General features: G+C 43.6%; 1 protein-coding gene across 1 annotated transcript in view; it reads right to left on the bottom strand.

The window, feature by feature from the left end:
• Window positions 1–7469: 7469 nt before the first annotated feature.
• The window catches only part of LANCL2 (LanC like glutathione S-transferase 2), an 81795-nt gene continuing 72138 nt past the window's right edge, over window positions 7470–17126 (bottom strand). The window contains exons 8-9 of the mRNA XM_068236351.1: window positions 10677–10749; window positions 7470–9562 (exon numbers count right to left, since the gene is read on the bottom strand). Coding sequence (XP_068092452.1) covers window positions 9486–9562; window positions 10677–10749 — 150 coding nt within the window. The 3' untranslated portion in view covers window positions 7470–9485. The remainder of the gene's footprint in view (window positions 9563–10676; window positions 10750–17126) is intronic.

Below are 17126 nucleotides of genomic sequence, written 5' to 3'. Positions count from 1 at the left end.
CCCTTACACTGCTACTGCCAATAGAGCGCGCCCTAGTGGCTGCTGCTCTGCTCTGGCGCTTTGAGTCCGCAAGGAGAAAAGCGCAATATAAATGTTATTTGTCTTGTCTAAAGGGATGTTGGGATGCTTATTACTGGTGTAATGCTGTCTCTGCACGGAGATCAGCATGTAACAAAGCAGACAGCTGCACACTGCTCTGCTGTTACCGCAAAGCTTTTTGTCAATGGGCTTCAGTAATTAACCGCTTTTCTACCGCACCTGTGAACATTTTTATGAATTAGCACACAAAAGTCTAAATTACAGAAAGCAGTATTTTCTTGACCAGATTTTTTCCCGCAAAGCCTGTTATGAATGATAGCCATTGCCTCTTCACATAATATTCCTCTCCTTGTGTAGTCTATAAGGATTGTGTACACTGTAGCATGCTCACAGTGTGTTGTGGTTCACGTTGAAGCCTTCATACACAGTAAATGTCCCTTTCCAAGGGGCACGGTTTACAGCAAGGTGGTTAAATGGAGGGATTAAGACAATAGCAAGCAACACAGCACCTTTATCAGCAATCCAAAAGTTTTCAGGTGCTGGGAGCCAACAAACTTTTTGGTGCAGAAACCGCCAATTCACATAGTATAGGACCAAATTCGCTAAAAATTATTATTTTCTATTTATATAGCGCCAACGTATCAGGACATCCATTGACATGTACAAATACTTGGATCTGATTTGCAGTTTGAAACAACAACAGTACTGATACATCTTCATTTTATAAAATATGCAGAAACAGGAAAAACAAGGGAGAGGGCCCTCTCCTAGCAAGATCATTGGTAAGATTGGCATGTGCAGGTAACGCACTGTAATTATACCATTACTTATGCTGATTACATCACTTGTGAAATTAGTTGTGCAATAAGTGCAACCCGCATTATCTGGGTATTACTGGCCTTGCTTGGGTCACACCCACTATACTACTTGCATAAAACAAACATGTTAATGGATGACTACGGTAAGTAGTAACTCTTATCTACAGTAATAGTAATTTAATGAATAATGTATTGTTTTTCTCAGACTCAGGCTTATTTTATACAAGGGGGTGGGGGTGTGTGGATTGGCGCTACACACACAGTGTTTTGCAATCCCTTTGCGCTTTGTGGAAAACTGCAAGACACAGAGGAAACAAAAGGAGATAGAAATCTCGGGGCATGTTTTATGTTTGTGCAATCTGTTTGCAGTACAAGATGGTTCCCTAGACGGTAGCCACGGTCATGGGGCTCCGGCTCATAACCCTTTTTTTCCCCCCTGGCCAATTATCTCAATGGTCTTCTCCCGGTTTCCTCATTCCATTCATCTGATGGACAGCGATTGGGCTCCCCAGGCTCAAGCACTCATTTTGAGTCCGGCATACCACGTGGCCAGCTCCAGTTGGAGTCCACGTGACTATGGTTCCTGCAACGGCTCCGGCTCCCACTGCCACTGCAGAGGGACCCAGACCCACCTCCGCTTCTGCAAAACCCTCTCCGCCACTGTTGCTGAGGAACCTAGACCCAGTGAACACATTTCTCAATACATGTACCCTCCATCTGCCCGGTAGATCAGCGCACCAGCACAACAGGCAGTGAGCCAGCAAACTCTGCAGCTCGCAGGCCCTGACCTCCCACCCAATTCCTGTGGGAGGGGCCCCCTACGCCCCAGACAATACAGTCCACGTGGATGTAATGATTCGAACTGCTAGTTCTCTATACAGATCTCTGTCCTCGGGCCCTGGATCCACAGCAGCTATGCCCATCCTCTACAGGCGAGACAGGCTGGGGAGCCTGCCACCAGCGCTATCTGTGCCTTAGGGAAGCCAGGCCACCATATCTGGCCCTGTTCCCGGGAAAGCCAAGCCCACCTCTGCTGACTCTTGCCCCCAGGAAAGCCAGGTCACCATTGCATGATCTGTACCCAGAAAACAAGGCCCACCACTGCCAACTTGGCCCTAGGGTGGCCAGGCTTTTAACACTACCAACCTCCTCACTTACACTAATTTGCTTTACTGCTAATCTGAATTTGTTCAAGTATATAAAAATGTGCATTCATCAGAGAATGCATCATATATCAATACGTTTAAAATATGGTAACAAACCAAACAACACAGCATCAGTTCTATTGGTATTATTTTTATTGATACTTAACCACAGCAATAAAGGTGAAATATAAGACGTATCCACAGAACAGGGTGGTATGGAAAAGATTTGTCGTGTTACTGAGGTGAAGCACTTACCAAGAATCACGCATACACATGCCTCAGAAGAGCATTACAGTGTGTGGGAGTACAGACAGACACACACACACCAATCTTCTCACAAAGCCAAGTATCATCAGTGTTTCTCTACACGGTGAATGTGGACAGTACAACAGACATACACAGAGGCAAACGCAAACTACACCCACCTCTTTTTTTTTTTTTACAAAGGCAAACAATGCATGCAACAATCTTTCCTTATAAATGTAAAAATAAAGAGATCAGTTAAACCGTATAATCGGACAATAAAACATTTTGTGCTTTACATTACAGACATTCTGAAATCCCAAAATAAAAACGTACATGTAATCCTACATGCAGACTTGGGAGCTAGTATGGCTGAGATGACCTAGCGGGAAACCTCTTAGGGAAATGCTGCTCCTCGCAATTACTTGTGGCAAATCACTGCTGATCAATTCTAAACATGAAGAGTGTAGCCATACATTGACATCATATGTCCTTCCCCAAAATGTTTATTACTTTAAATGATAATTAGTGCCCGGAGCTGCGGTCCTTCTGGCGCTAGCAGCCATATAATCCCTGTCTTAGGTCTCTGCAGCTGCTGATAGGAGGCTTGTAAAGAAAGGGGGAGGGGCACTATACACGCCTCTAAAGGGGGTGTGACATCTGTTTCTGTGGCCTTTTTCAATGGGGAATGAAAAGAAAAAAAATTGTGATTTTTCAATGGCTAGGGTGACATCTACTGGCCATATAAGAAAATTAGTGACACCTGTACAAATAATAAATACAAATTAATTAATGAGATACATAAACCAAGTAGCAATGGTAGTGAAATAAATCTAACTGGAGAAAATACCAGTACACTAATTTCATTAACATAACAGTAGGAGCTATCATCCAACTATCAGGCTTGTCAGCATTCAAACAGAAGCCCACATATTTGCCAAACCAGCCTGCTGTTCCCTCATGCAGCAGCACAGTTTCATAAATATCTCTCCACATCAAACAAGTTCACTGACCTATGTGAGACCAGTACTCTCTTAGCAGCCAATGTCTCTGCATAAAGTGCCAGTATGGCTACCCAGATAAGCCGGATTGTATGTACTTATTGCACTTAGTGTCTGCAATGACAACCTGCACTGCCTTATAACTACGCTGCTTTATAACAAAGTTGCAATGAAAAATTATCATTGGAAAAAGGAAAGTCTGAATGATTACATTGACTGAGAACAAAGCTAGTAGTTATTTCAGACACTGATAAAAAAAAAAAAATTAATACCATGCAGGTTTTTCCTTACAATAGTTACAGTATTTTTCGCACTATAAGATGCACCTTCATGGAGGCGCACTTAGGTTTAACCACTTCCCGACCGCCGTATGTACAATTGGCGGCCGGGAAGTGGAAGCCGCAAGGACCGCCGTATTGACAATTGGCGGCGGTCCTTGTATGGGCATGGGCGGAGCGATCGCGTCATCCGTGACGCGATCCTCCGCCTCCGCCTGGCGCCGCTCACCCGCCGCAACATCCCGCCGGCTATACGGAAGCGCCGGCGGGATGTTAACCCCGCGATCGCCGCATACAAAGTGTATAATACACTTTGTAATGTTTACAAAGTGTATTATACAGGCTGCCTCCTGCCCTGGTGGTCCCAGTGTCCGAGGGACCACCAGGGCAGGCTGCAGCCACCCTAGTCTGCACCAAAGCACACTGATTTCCCCCCCCCCTGCCCCAAATCGCCCACAGCACCCATCAGACCCCCCCCCCTGACCCCTGTTTGCACCCAATCACCCCCTAATCACCCATCAATCACTCCCTGTCAACGCTTTTTTTTTTTATCCCCCACCCTGCTCCCTGCCCCCTCCTGATCACCCCCCACCCCTCAGATTCTCCCCAGACCCCCCCCCCCCAGACCACCCCCCCTGTTTACTGTATGCATCTATCCCCCTGATCACCTGTCAATCACCCGTCAATCACCCCCTGTCACTGCCACCCATCAGCCAGCCCCTAACCTGCCCCTTGCGGGCAATCTGATCACCCCCCCACACCAATAGATCGCCCGCAGATCTGACATCAGATCACCTCCCAAATCCATTGTTTACATCTATTCTCTCCTCTAAACACCCACTAATTACCCATCAATCACGCATCAATCACCCCCTATCACCACCTGTCACTTTTACCTATCAGATCAGACCCTAATCTGCCCCTTGCGGGCACCCAATCACCCGCCCACACGCTCAGATTGCCCTCTGACCCCCCCCCTTATCAATTCACCAGTGCATTAATTACATCTGTTCTTCCCTGTAATAACCCACTGATCACCTGTCAATCACCTATCACCCATCAATCACCCCCTGTCACTGCCACCCATCAATCAGCCCCTAACCTGCCCCTTGCGGGCAATCTGATCACCCACCCACACCATTAGATCGCCCGCAAACCCGCCGTCAGATTACCTCCCAAATGTATTGTTTACATCTGTTATCTTCTCTAAACACCCACTAATTACCCATCAATCACCCCCTATCACCACCTGTCACTGTTACCCATCAGATCAGACCCTAATCTGCCCCTTGCGGGCACCCAATCGCCCGCCTACACGCTCAGATTGCCCTCAGACCCCCCCTTATCAATTCGCCAGTGCAATATTTACATCTGTTCTCCCCTGTAATAACCCACTGATTACCTGTCAATAACCTATCAATCACCCATCAATCACCCCGTCACTGCCACCCATCAATCACCCCCTGTCACTGCCACCCATCAATCACCCGCTGTCACTGCCACCCATCAATCAGCCCCTAACCTGCCCCTTGCGGGCAAACTGATCACCCACCCACACCAATAGATCGCCCGCAGATCCGACATCAGATCACCACCCAAGCGCAGTGTTTCCATCTATTCTCTACCCTAAACACCCACTAATTACCCATCAATCACCCCCTGTCACTGCTACCTATCAGATTAGACCCCTATCTGCCCCTAGGGCACTCAATCACCCGCCCACACCCTCAGAATGCCCTCAGACCCCAGCCCTGATCACCTCGCCAGTGCATTGCTTGCATCTATTCCCCCCTCTAATCACACCTTGAGACACCCATCAATCACCTCCTGTCACCCCCTAGCACACCTACCCATCAGATCAGGCCCCAATTTGCCCCGTGTGGGCTCCTGATCACTCGGCCAAACCCTCAGATCCCCCTCAGACCCCCTTCCGATCACCTCCCCAGTGCATTGATTGCATCTATTTTCCCCTCTAACCACCCCCTGAGACACCCATCAATCACCTCCTGTCACCCCCCTAGCACTCCTATCCATCAGATCAGGCCCAATACAACCTGTCATCTAAAAGGCCACCCTGCTTATGACCGGTTCCACAAAATTCGCCCCCTCATAGACCACCTGTCATCAAAATTTGCAGATGCTTATACCCCTGAACAGTCATTTTGAGACATTTGGTTTCCAGACTACTCACGGTTTTGGGCCTGTAAAATGCCAGGGCGGTATAGGAACCCCACAAGTGACCCCATTTTAGAAAAAAAGACACCCCAAGGTATTCTGTTAGGTGTATGACGAGTTCATAGAAGATTTTATTTTTTGTCAAAAGTTAGCGGAAATTAATTTTTATTGTTTTTTTTTCACAAAATGTCATTTTTCACTAACTTGTGACAAAAAATAAAATCTTCTATGAACTCTCCATACACCTAACGGAATACCTTGGGGTGTCTTCTTTCTAAAATGGGGTCACTTGTGGGGTTCCTATACTGCCCTGGCATTTTAGGGGCCCTAAACCGCGAGGAGTAGTCTAGAAAACAAATGCTTCAAAATGACCTGTGAATAGGACGTTGGGCCCCTTAGCGCACCTAGGCTGCAAAAAACTGTCACACATGTGGTACCGCCGTACTCAGGAAAAGTAGTATAATGTGTTTTGGGGTGTATTTTTACACATACCCATGCTGGATGGGAGAAATTTCTATGTAAATGGACAATTGTGTGTAAAAAAATCAAACAATTGTCATTTACAGAGATATTTCTCCCACTTAGCATGGGTATGTGTAAAAATACACCCCAAAACGCATTATACTACTTCTCCTGAGTACGGCGGTACCACATGTGTGGCACTTTTTTACACCCTAAGTACGCTAAGGGGCTCAAAGTCCAATGAGTACCTTTAGGATTTCACAGGTCATTTTGCGACATTTGGTTTCAAGACTACTCCTCACGGTTTAGGGCCCCTAAAATGCCAGGGCAGTATAGGAACCCCACAAATGACCCCATTCTAGAAAGAAGACACCCAAAGGTATTCCGTACGGAGTATGGTGAGTTCATAGAAGATTTTATTTTTCGTCACAAGTTAGCGGAAAATGACACTTTGTGAAAAAAAACTATTAAAATCAATTTCCGCTAACTTGTGAAAAAAAAATAAAAACTTCTATGAACTCACCATACTCCTAACGGAATACCTTGGGGTGTCTTCTTTCTAAAATGGGGTCATTAGTGGGGTTCCTATACTGCCCTGCCCTGGCATTTTAGGGGCCCTAAACCGTGAGGAGTAGTCTTGAAACGAAATTTCTCAAAATGACCTGTGAAATTCTAAAGGTACTCATTGGACTTTGGGCCCTTTAGCGCAGTTAGGGTGCAAAAAAGTGCCACACATGTGGTATCGCCGTACTCAGGAGAAGTAGTATAATGTGTTTTGTGGTGTATTTTTACACATACCCATGCTGAGTGGGAGAAAGATCTCTGTAAATGGACAATTGTGTGTAAAAAAAATTAACAAATTGTCATTTACAGAGATATTTCTCCCACCCAGCATGGGTATGTGTAAAAATACACCCCAAAACACATTATACTACTTCTCCTGAGTACGGCAATACCACATGTGTGGCACTTTTTTGCAGCCTAACTGCGCTAAGGGGTCCAAAGTCCAATGAGCACCTTTAGGCTTTACAGGGGTGCTTACAATTTAGCACCCCCCAAAATGTCAGGACAGTAAACACACCCCACAAATGACCCCATTTTGGAAAGTAGACCCTTCAAGGTATTCAGAGAGGGGCATGGTGAGTCCGTGGCAGATTCATTTTTTTTTGTCGCAAGTTAGAAGAAATGGAAACTTTTTTTTTCACAAAGTGTCATTTTCCGCTTACTTGTGACAAAAAATAATATCTTCTATGAACTCACTATGCCTCTCAGTGAATACTTTGGGATGTCTTCTTTCCAAAATGGGGTCATTTGGGGGGTATTTATACTATCCTGGAATTCTAGCCCCTCATGAAACATGACAGAGGGTCAGAAAAGTCAGAGATGCTTGAAAATGGGAAAATTCACTTTTTGCACCATAGTTTGTAAACGCTATAACTTTTACCCAAACCAATAAATATACACTGAATTGGTTTTTTTTTTATCAAAAACATGTTTGTCCACATTTTTCGCGCTGCATGTATACAGAAATTTTACTTTATTTGAAAACTGTCAGCACAGAAAGTTAAAAAAATCATTTTTTTGCCAAAATGTATGTCTTTTTTTGCTGAATATAATAAAAAGTAAAAATCGCAGGAGCAATCAAATAGCACCAAAAGAAAGCTTTATTAGTGACAAGAAAAGGAGCCAAAATTCATTTAGGTGGTAGGTTGTATGAGCGAGCAATAAACCGTGAAAGCTGCAGTGGTCTGAATGGAAAAAAAGTGGCCGGTCCTTAAGGGGTAGAAAGCCCTAGGTCCTCAAGTGGTTAAAGGACAAGAAACAGGGGAAAAAAATGTCTTAGCCTGGTGCATCTTCATGGTGTAGGGGCATTTTGTAGAGTGGCTTTCCCCAAGCTATCTCTCCTCCCAACCAAAAACTGCTCCCCCATGGCCCAGTAGTAGCCACTGGCGCCAGGTCCTCCCCTTGCGTACGTTAACAGCAATCCCATGGCCCCTGTAGAGTATAACCACAACAGAGTCCTCACCTCACCAGTTGGTGCATTTTGTGACTGCTTAAACTTCACCAAAATGTCTGCTCACTGCAGTTCAATTTCCAAATGACAGGCCAGCTGCAGAGGTATCCTGAAGCAGGATACTATTAACCTGCATTGTATAAAATGGCAACTTCTGGTTTATGGTTAACATAATGCAGTGGGGTTACCCAGGCTCCAAAGCAGGTTTCCATCACTGCTTATTAACACAGTGTAAATGAAATTAAAGCTACGTCGAATGTTTATTCACCTGATAAAATGCTGTATCAGTGACAAATGATGATTGGTTATACAGACTACAAGATAACATGGAGAGGAACACTTAACACTATTACTTGACACACAGATGCTGTAATGTTCTGGTCAGGCTATGTTTTGAATGGAGAAGCCGATGTAATATGTGCCCAACTTGTGTCAAACAATAAAAAGAAATATACAGGAGTTGGACTTGCAACTAAAATATGGCCCTGCAACAGCCAGTCACTGACCAGACAAACTTCACTTGTAAAACTGGACACTGTGCAGTGTAGTACACAGCAGGAGCTCTTTAATCAGGTGGATGTTATTTGCAACCAATTAGAATGGTAAATAAGCTTGAGAATATCAACGTGCGTACACACCTACTGACTTTATGTTGTCCGTCGGGGACCTGGACCCGATCCATTAGGCCGACAACGCTTGCCAGCCTGTTCAGACGTGTCAGCTGTGTAGCGTCATGTGCAGCACAGACAATGCAATCGGCCATCGCAGGGTTGAGTGGATCGCTTGTATGCGCTCCTGACTATCGGCTGAGGCAGTCATTATCGGACACCTTAGTCAGGCGTGTGTATGGGCCTCCACAGCACCTTCATTGCATTGGTCCACGTTCAAGCTGCTTAAATTTACATAACAAATGAGCATACATTCTGCATCAACTTGAAAGTATTTACATCTCACTGACCATACCTAGTAAACAATAAGGTTCTGTTTTGGAATGTGTTCTATCTATCACAACCATGGCACACAACATTTAAGACACAGACAAGGACAGGTTTAATAAAGAAAAAATAAAATAAAGAACATTCTCAGTTTACAGAACATTTACATCATGGAGTTAACTATATAATTTAGCCCATTTTTTTTGTAGCATCGGCTTCAGTAAACATTGCCATCACACTGTAACAAGAGGTGGCAAAGCAAAGCTGGCAGCATCTGGTGGAGGCACTAAACAAAAAGGCTGAAAAGTCTACATCCCATTACTGTGCTTACACACGCAGATAGACATCTTTTCCCTGTATACTCCTGCCAGCCAATCAAAGTTCAAATGCAGGGAAGCGTGAAGTCTCTGGTGTCATCATGTCAGACAGGAAATGAACTGCACCCGCCATTCCTGAAAAGTAGCAGAAAAAATTAAGCTCCTGTTTGTAACCTTTCAAAACAATGGGTATAAGTGCTGAAATCACTTTTTACAGCTATCTAATATTACCCCAGAAAGGGTAAAATGCTGGTTATTTAGGAAGGTTCTAAACATTTTTTATTAACCTCCTTGGCGGTAATCCTGAGCCAGGCTCGGGAGGGGGGGTGGGGGTCATTTTACTGCACTCTACATTTTAACTGAGGACTAAATGTACATCATGGTCCTTTAATGTTAAAATCACTTATAAAAGATGCCAATATAGACGATATATGAGCAAATCGACCAAGTGACAGATCGGAGAGAGATCAGTTGGGCACCATAAACCTTAGGCCGATTTCTGATCAATTTCAGCAATAAATCTTTTAGGAATCGGCCTCATGACACTGTCTGGTCGCCCTTGGCTGCTGTCCTCCCAATGTACATGTACCTCCCCGGGCCACGTGCAGTTATACTTTACGTGCCACCATCTCCTACCTCCTTCCACATTCGCGCCCCACGTGATTCCCGGGGCATTACGTTAAAGTCACGTGGTGACATCACACACGCGAATCAGAAAGTAGTGCAGAGACAGCGGCATATGGTGGCACGGAACAAATTTTGCACTCGGAGGGGACAGCGGCCAGGGGTTTCTATTGTCTGTGTTACCACCGCGCACTCAATCAAGCATGTAAGCCCAACATGTTGCAGCATGTCAAATCCACACATGCAACCAATTTCTGCCAGAAATGGGTCAAATAGTTGATCGGGCATGCTTTTGGTGGGACAGATTTTCACCTGACTCTATGATAATTAAGAAATCAGATGATCAAACGACCACCAAATCGGTAGATGTATAATCACTAAGTTTCCACTGTGCTTGATGCATTTCTGCAGACAAGACACAAGTTACAAGACACACTGCTAACAGTAGGAGACCGCTTCAGATTTCCAGACTCCAGTATATTGTCCAGTAATGGCAAGGCTACATCTGATAATAAGATAATCCTATTTGAAATCGTCCTAAACCCTCTTATTTAGCTATAGCCAGAGTGAGAACTAATCATATCCATTCATAGTTGCCTATGAGATAGGCTTGTATTCACAATACCTTCAAAGAGAGAGTAAGGTCTGTCAGGAATCCGGCATCCATGTTTACCATAATCTAAACACCACTCTGCAAACTGAAATACAAAATAACAAATGGTCAATGAGGAAAAGAAACAAACAGCAATCACAAAAAGCACAACAAAGCATTACTCACAAGAATACCTATTTAACCACTTCCTACCAGCTAAAATAAGTCACTGCACTCTCCTCTCTACAAAATCCTAGCTAAAACAGTGTATTAATCTCCGACCTGATAAAAAGGCTACAGAGTTAAAGGGACTCCGAGCAGTGCAGAAACTATGGAAAGATGCATATCATTTTAAAGCTCTCTTTCTCCTCTTTCCAATGATATATAAACCACCGCCCTACGCCTTTTAGTTTTCGCTATTTTCGCGATTGAAGTTGCCGCGGCCGTGATTTCAATCACGAAAATAGAGAAAACTAAAAGGCGTAGGGCGACGATTTAGGTGTCGCCAGACAGAGGAGAAAGAGAGCTTTAAAATGATATCCATCTTTCCATAGTTACATTGTATTACACAGGGTGACTTTTTCCTAAAGTCAGCAGCTCCATTCTGCTGAATGGAGCTGCTGACACTGGGGAAAGTGTCGTCCTGTGTAATACAAGTAACTATGGAAAGATGGATATCATTTTAAAGCTCTCTTTCTCCTCTTTCTGGCAACACCTAAATCGTCGCCCTACGCCTTTTAGTTTTCTCTATTTTCGTGATTGAAATCGCGGCCATTTCAATCGCGAAAATAGCGAAAACTAAAAGGTGTAGGGCGTCGGTTTATATATCATTGGAAAGAGGAGAAAGAGACCTTTAAAATGATATGCATCTTTCCATAGTTTCTGCACTGCTCGGAGTCCCTTTAAAAAGTATTGACAGCAAACCTCCTTCCCCCAGAGAATTCAAGGGAAAGACTATATAGTAAACATGCATAAAATAAACATGGCAGAAGAAGAGAGGCAGAGCCGAGTAAAGCATAGAGTCAGTTAATTTGTGTTCTTCATGCATCAGGCACAATTCTAATAAACGAGAGAGAGACAAATAAAATGTGTGGGTTTAACTTACAATAGAACTAATTACGTTAAAGCTATAATGGATGAAAATGGATAAATGTATTCTTTCACATTTAAAATGCGTAGAGAATAATTACTTAAAAAAAACAACTATTATATATAATAGCCCCATAAAAAGCCCAATTTGTCCTGAACCCCCCCCCCCCCCACACACACACACACACACACAAAATATAACTCATTTAGGTAGGATAGGTACTGATAAAGTTATTGCCAAAGTAATCAGTTGCATTACAATGAAAACAACCTCAGTAGCGAAGTGGTTAAAGAGAATCAGCCACAAATAACCAGGGCTGTGGAGTCGGAGTCGTGGAGTCGGGCAATTTTGGGTGCCTGGAGTCAGAGTCGGAGTCAGGAAAAAATGCACCGACTCCGACTCCTAATGCATTTGTAACTGTAATTAAAATAGAAAATATGATAAAATTTTCTATTTCTCAGATAATAGTCATTAAAAATAATGTATATATACAGTATATATACAGTAGTAGCTGTGCTTAGTCCACAAAAATGAAATAAACCAATCAAAATTAGTTACTTGTGCTGCTTCAATAAAGCAGTCCCCGTATTTTTAAGGTCAGATATACACATCTGATTGTGACTGTATACATGATGTGTACACAGGAAACTCTTATATATACTAAATAACATCTATGCTGTAAGAATAAAGCCTGATGTGTAGCTGTGTCACTAATAGAGATGGTCAATGAGATGGAAATAATTCTGCATTGATGCTGATTTATGCAAATGTATGCACTCCCTTTGCTGATGAAATGAAATAATTTGATATGTTGTTAAAATTTGGTTTAGTGACTGCAAATTAAAGGGTACCTGAGACGGATGAAAAGTAAAGTTTTATACATACCTGGGGCTTTCTCCAGCCCCCTTCAGGCTAATCAGTCCCTCGCTGTCCTCCACCACCCGGATCTTCTGCTATGAGTCCTGGTAATTCAGCCAGTCAGCGCTGTCCGACCGCATGCCGCTCCCACAGCCAGGAACATTCTGCACCTGCGCAATAGTGCTGCACAGGTGTAGTATGCTCCTGGCGGTGGAGTGTGTGCCTGCGCACTACGCCCGACTGGCTCAAGTACCTGGACTCATAGCAGAAGATCCAGGTGGTGGAGGACGACAAAGAGAGACGGATTATCCTGAAGGCGGCTGGAGGAAGCCCCAGGTATGTATAAAACTTTAATTTCATCAGTCTCAGGTTTACTTTGTTACACAGTTGTACTATACTCTACATATGCACTCCCCACAGAGCTGCAGGGAATCCACTGAGAATGCTGTGTACATTGAACACAGAGGTGTTGTCTGTTTACAATCTCCTTATTCCCCTGCAGAGTACCTGCACATCATTCTTACATGTTCCCACACTTACATTGCCTAGGGCCTGATAGATGTTCTTTGTTCCGGTTTGTACCTTTTACAAGTACTCTTACCAAGGACTAGTTTTAGTCTAAAGGGAATAAATATAGTAGTCTACATATCCTTCTCACTAGTTGTCTTGTAAAATTCCTAAGCGCTGGCAGTTAAGAGACGAATTTCACGTTACATACTTTTAATCAACAAAATTGTAATATGCAAATTAGAGGAGTCGGAGTCGGTGGAATCCTAAACTGAGGAGTCGGAGTCGGTGGATTTTTGGACCGACTCCACAGCCCTGCAAATAACCATTTGTAATACGCAATTACCAATTGGAAATGGTTTTAACAGTGAAGGTTTAGAGGTGTCGGGCACCTATTTGAAATATTGGATTACGCTATGACCTTTATTTTCTCTCTTTTTATGTGACGTGTCGGCTGGATATTGTGGAACTGGTCTTGTTTCCTGGACTTTTGAGGGTTTACTAAACAGTGGATTGAAGACTACTGGATTGGTGATATTAAGACTGAACTTTGTCCTAGCCTATGAGCGCTTTTAAAATCTTTCTCTTGAACAGTGAAGGTTTACCACCCTGAAGCAGATATTAGATCTGGTATGAACATCCCTGGCAGTATGATTAATTCCAGATTTTAGGGTCTTATCAGCATGTCTCAGACCCTAAAATCAGGAAAAATCATGGTGCCAGAAAGCCAGCAGCAGTGCCAGCACGCACTCACCTTCCTAGGCTCCAGCGCTGCAATTTTCCCTTTGCCCTTCGGGTGGCGCTGTAACTCTGTAGCGAGATCCATGACGCCGATCTCACCAGAGTGATTCAGAGCCTTGAAGGACAGGAAGGAGAACAGCTAACGACGTCTGGATCCCCTGGGAGGTGAATAAAGAACCCCTGCTGCATGCTATACTCTGCATTGAGCTCCTGGCGGCTTTACCGCCAGGGAGGTTAAAGGAGCAGATGTTCAGATCAAGGGTTTTGATGGGATACTGTAACAAACGTTGGAGAAGCAGTTGCGGTGAACAACGCTACCACCGCAGCTGCCTCCAGCTCTCTGCCTAGCAATCTATCCGTGCCTCGGGCGTCTAGCACACCGAGGATGGGTTTGTCAGTTGCACATAAGGTCGCCTTATCGCGTGCACGCGCACACAGACAGGACCTTTATGAGGGGAGGAGGCGCGTCAGCTGACCGGCCGGCTGCCGTCAGAGGAGACCCTCGCCGCTCCTCATTGGCTGAGAGGAGTAGGCATGGCGGAGGGGTCTCCTCTGCTTCATAAGCCAAGCTGAATCACTCGCAACTTGTCTGCTGTTGCGAATACTTGGTGTTAGCGCTCAGACGTTAGATAGTACCGGCGTGCTTTGATCCGGGAGGAAACCGGGGGTTTCGCACAAGATAGGAACTGTTTGATAGCTTTAAAGATTATTAATTACTGTGTTATTATCTGTGAATGACTCGTTCTGACTACTCTTCTGCTTAGTGATTCTGTACCTCTGCCCATCTGATCTTGCTGCTGACTCTGCCTGTTTAAACCTTCTTGTCTCTGCCTTCCGATTTTGTACTGCATTTGTCTGTCTGTTGCCAACCCGATTAGTCTGACCACTCTACTCTCACCAGAGGGAGCTTGATTCTGGTGAGGAGCGCTGTACTGTTAGTACCCACCAGCTCCTCTGGTGAGGTATAGCTAAACCTCTCAGTACTACTGCTGCACCAATCACTATACTTGCTATTGCTGTCACATCAGCTTTTTGATATACCTGCATTATAGGTGATTCTGCAGATCACCATATAATCAGGTATATATCTGCATTACAGGTGATACTGCAGATCACCTAATAATCAGAATTCTGTTTCTTGCTGACACAAATCATTACAGATACTCATTTTCTATCCACAGCTATGTGTGAGGCTTGAAGGAATGGCACAGGAGCTGCCAACCATCCTGACATTTTTGCCACACAGGAATAAAAAGCACCGACGGTAGAGTCACATAAACGAATCAAAAATTATGGCAGTGGCAAAAATATCACAGGTAGAGCATACACTCCCAATAATCAAGAGAAACACCTGTCAATTTCCAAAATACATATCAAATTTTATTGTTCCAAAAATATTCATTAAAAAATGTTAAAAAATACATGGGATGGCCACCCCATCACACCATAACCACCTCAATCACCATTCACCCCAGCACACATACGCCAGCATCTAGGACTAATCGTTCAAAATGATGACAAAAAAATTACTGGGACCTAACAACGTGATAAACATGCCGTGTCCCCATCCATGTATAAACAAAGGGAAAAACGTATAAGTAAACACAGAGTCAGTCCGGCAGTATTGACACAAGCTTGGATATGAATATTGCAGATGCCATGCAGCAAGCAGTTCACCCCTTGGAGAGCAATATAGCACAGACCATAGCAGAGAAGCAATCCAGCAGTTTAAAGAGGAACTCCAGTGAAAATAATTTAATATAAAAAGGTGCTTAATTTTTACAATAATTATGTATACATGATTTAGTCAGAGTTTGCTCATTGTAAAATCTTTCCTCTCCCAGATTCACATTCTGACATGTATTACATGGTGACATTGTTACTGTGGGCAGATTATGTAGCTGTTCTGGCTTTAACAGACAGCTATAAACAGCCATTTCCTGTGTGTGTCATTGTTACATTGTGGCAGTTTGCCCAGAGTACCGTACGGTACCAGAGCCTCTTGTGGGAGGGGTTTCAACACAAAATCAGTCATACACCGCCCCCTGATGGTCTGTTTGTGAAAATCATTATATTTTTCATGTAAAAGTGGGTATCAGCTACTGATTGGGATAAAGTTCAATTCTTGGTCGGAGTTTCTCTTTAAGCGTAGCCATGAATGTCACTATTATAACTGTCGTACAGAAAACAGTATGTGCTTTGTGGGATAGCCTTGACACCACATAATCATACACATGAGTCACATAAACCTCATGTTTTGTTATGCATTTCTGACAACCTATTTTTATAGATGTATGTCACCACATACATCACAAAAGTGAAAACCAAGATGTTCATCTTCTCCTTAAGGACAAGGTGCTGAGATTTATCTTGGTCTGAACATTTAATGGCACATTACACAGTCTCTGTGAATTGCTCAGCTATGCAACAGTTCTACCCTATATAGTCAGCCAAGAGAAAATGCAAAACTCAGCTCATAGGCCAGAGTAATGCCATTTGAAGTGGCCATATTACAGCAGTAAAGTATACAGCTCTAGCGTTATTCTAGCAGTTAGCATTTAGAAGGGCAGCCAAGATTATATCAGCAAGAAGATAAAACCAACAAAGTGCATTTTTGAAAAATGATTCAGTAGCCTATAACAGCCAAGCAATTTATGTCATTGTATGAAATGCCTCAAAATGGTCTGTTGTTATGGGAACAGATGCCAGGGCACCAAATTTCAGCAATGCAATACACCAAATACACTTTATTATCAGCCTTAAAGTGAAACTCCACTTTCATTAAAAAGTAAAAACATTTTTTACCTCTTGTCTAGGACAGTTCCATGTGTTGCAGAGATTTCATGAAGCAATACAAGTAGCTTCCCACCCTTTGTCTCACTTAGATTAAAGGTACTACTTTTACTGAGAGGGAAGCTGTAGTCCGCAATAGCACCACAACCCAAAGATTTATAAGCAAAGTGTTAAATACCATGAAACATGCTTCAGCATGTGGGGCTAGCTATAAGGGATCAATGTAACATATTTAGTGGAGTTCTCCAAAGGGGCCAGGAATTTAGAAAGGAAGCAAAATGAAGAACCCCGCCACCTACCTACTCACCAAGACAAAAAAAAAAAAAAAACATAGCCAGCTTGGGACCACGGAAGTTAGAATCTACACTGCATCTGTTGCTCTCCAGGGAAGATTATAGAAGAATGGAGCCGCCCAGGAGGACAGTAGGAAAGCCCACAGAGTACATTAAGTGCTTGTCAGGTACACTTTTAGAAGGCAAAATTATATTCAGCAT

Source organism: Hyperolius riggenbachi, chromosome 5 (genome assembly GCF_040937935.1).
Source record: "Hyperolius riggenbachi isolate aHypRig1 chromosome 5, aHypRig1.pri, whole genome shotgun sequence".
Lineage (NCBI taxonomy): Eukaryota > Metazoa > Chordata > Amphibia > Anura > Hyperoliidae > Hyperolius > Hyperolius riggenbachi.
The sequence above is the reverse complement of the archived record's forward strand: the minus strand, read 5'-3'. Positions and strand labels throughout refer to the sequence as shown.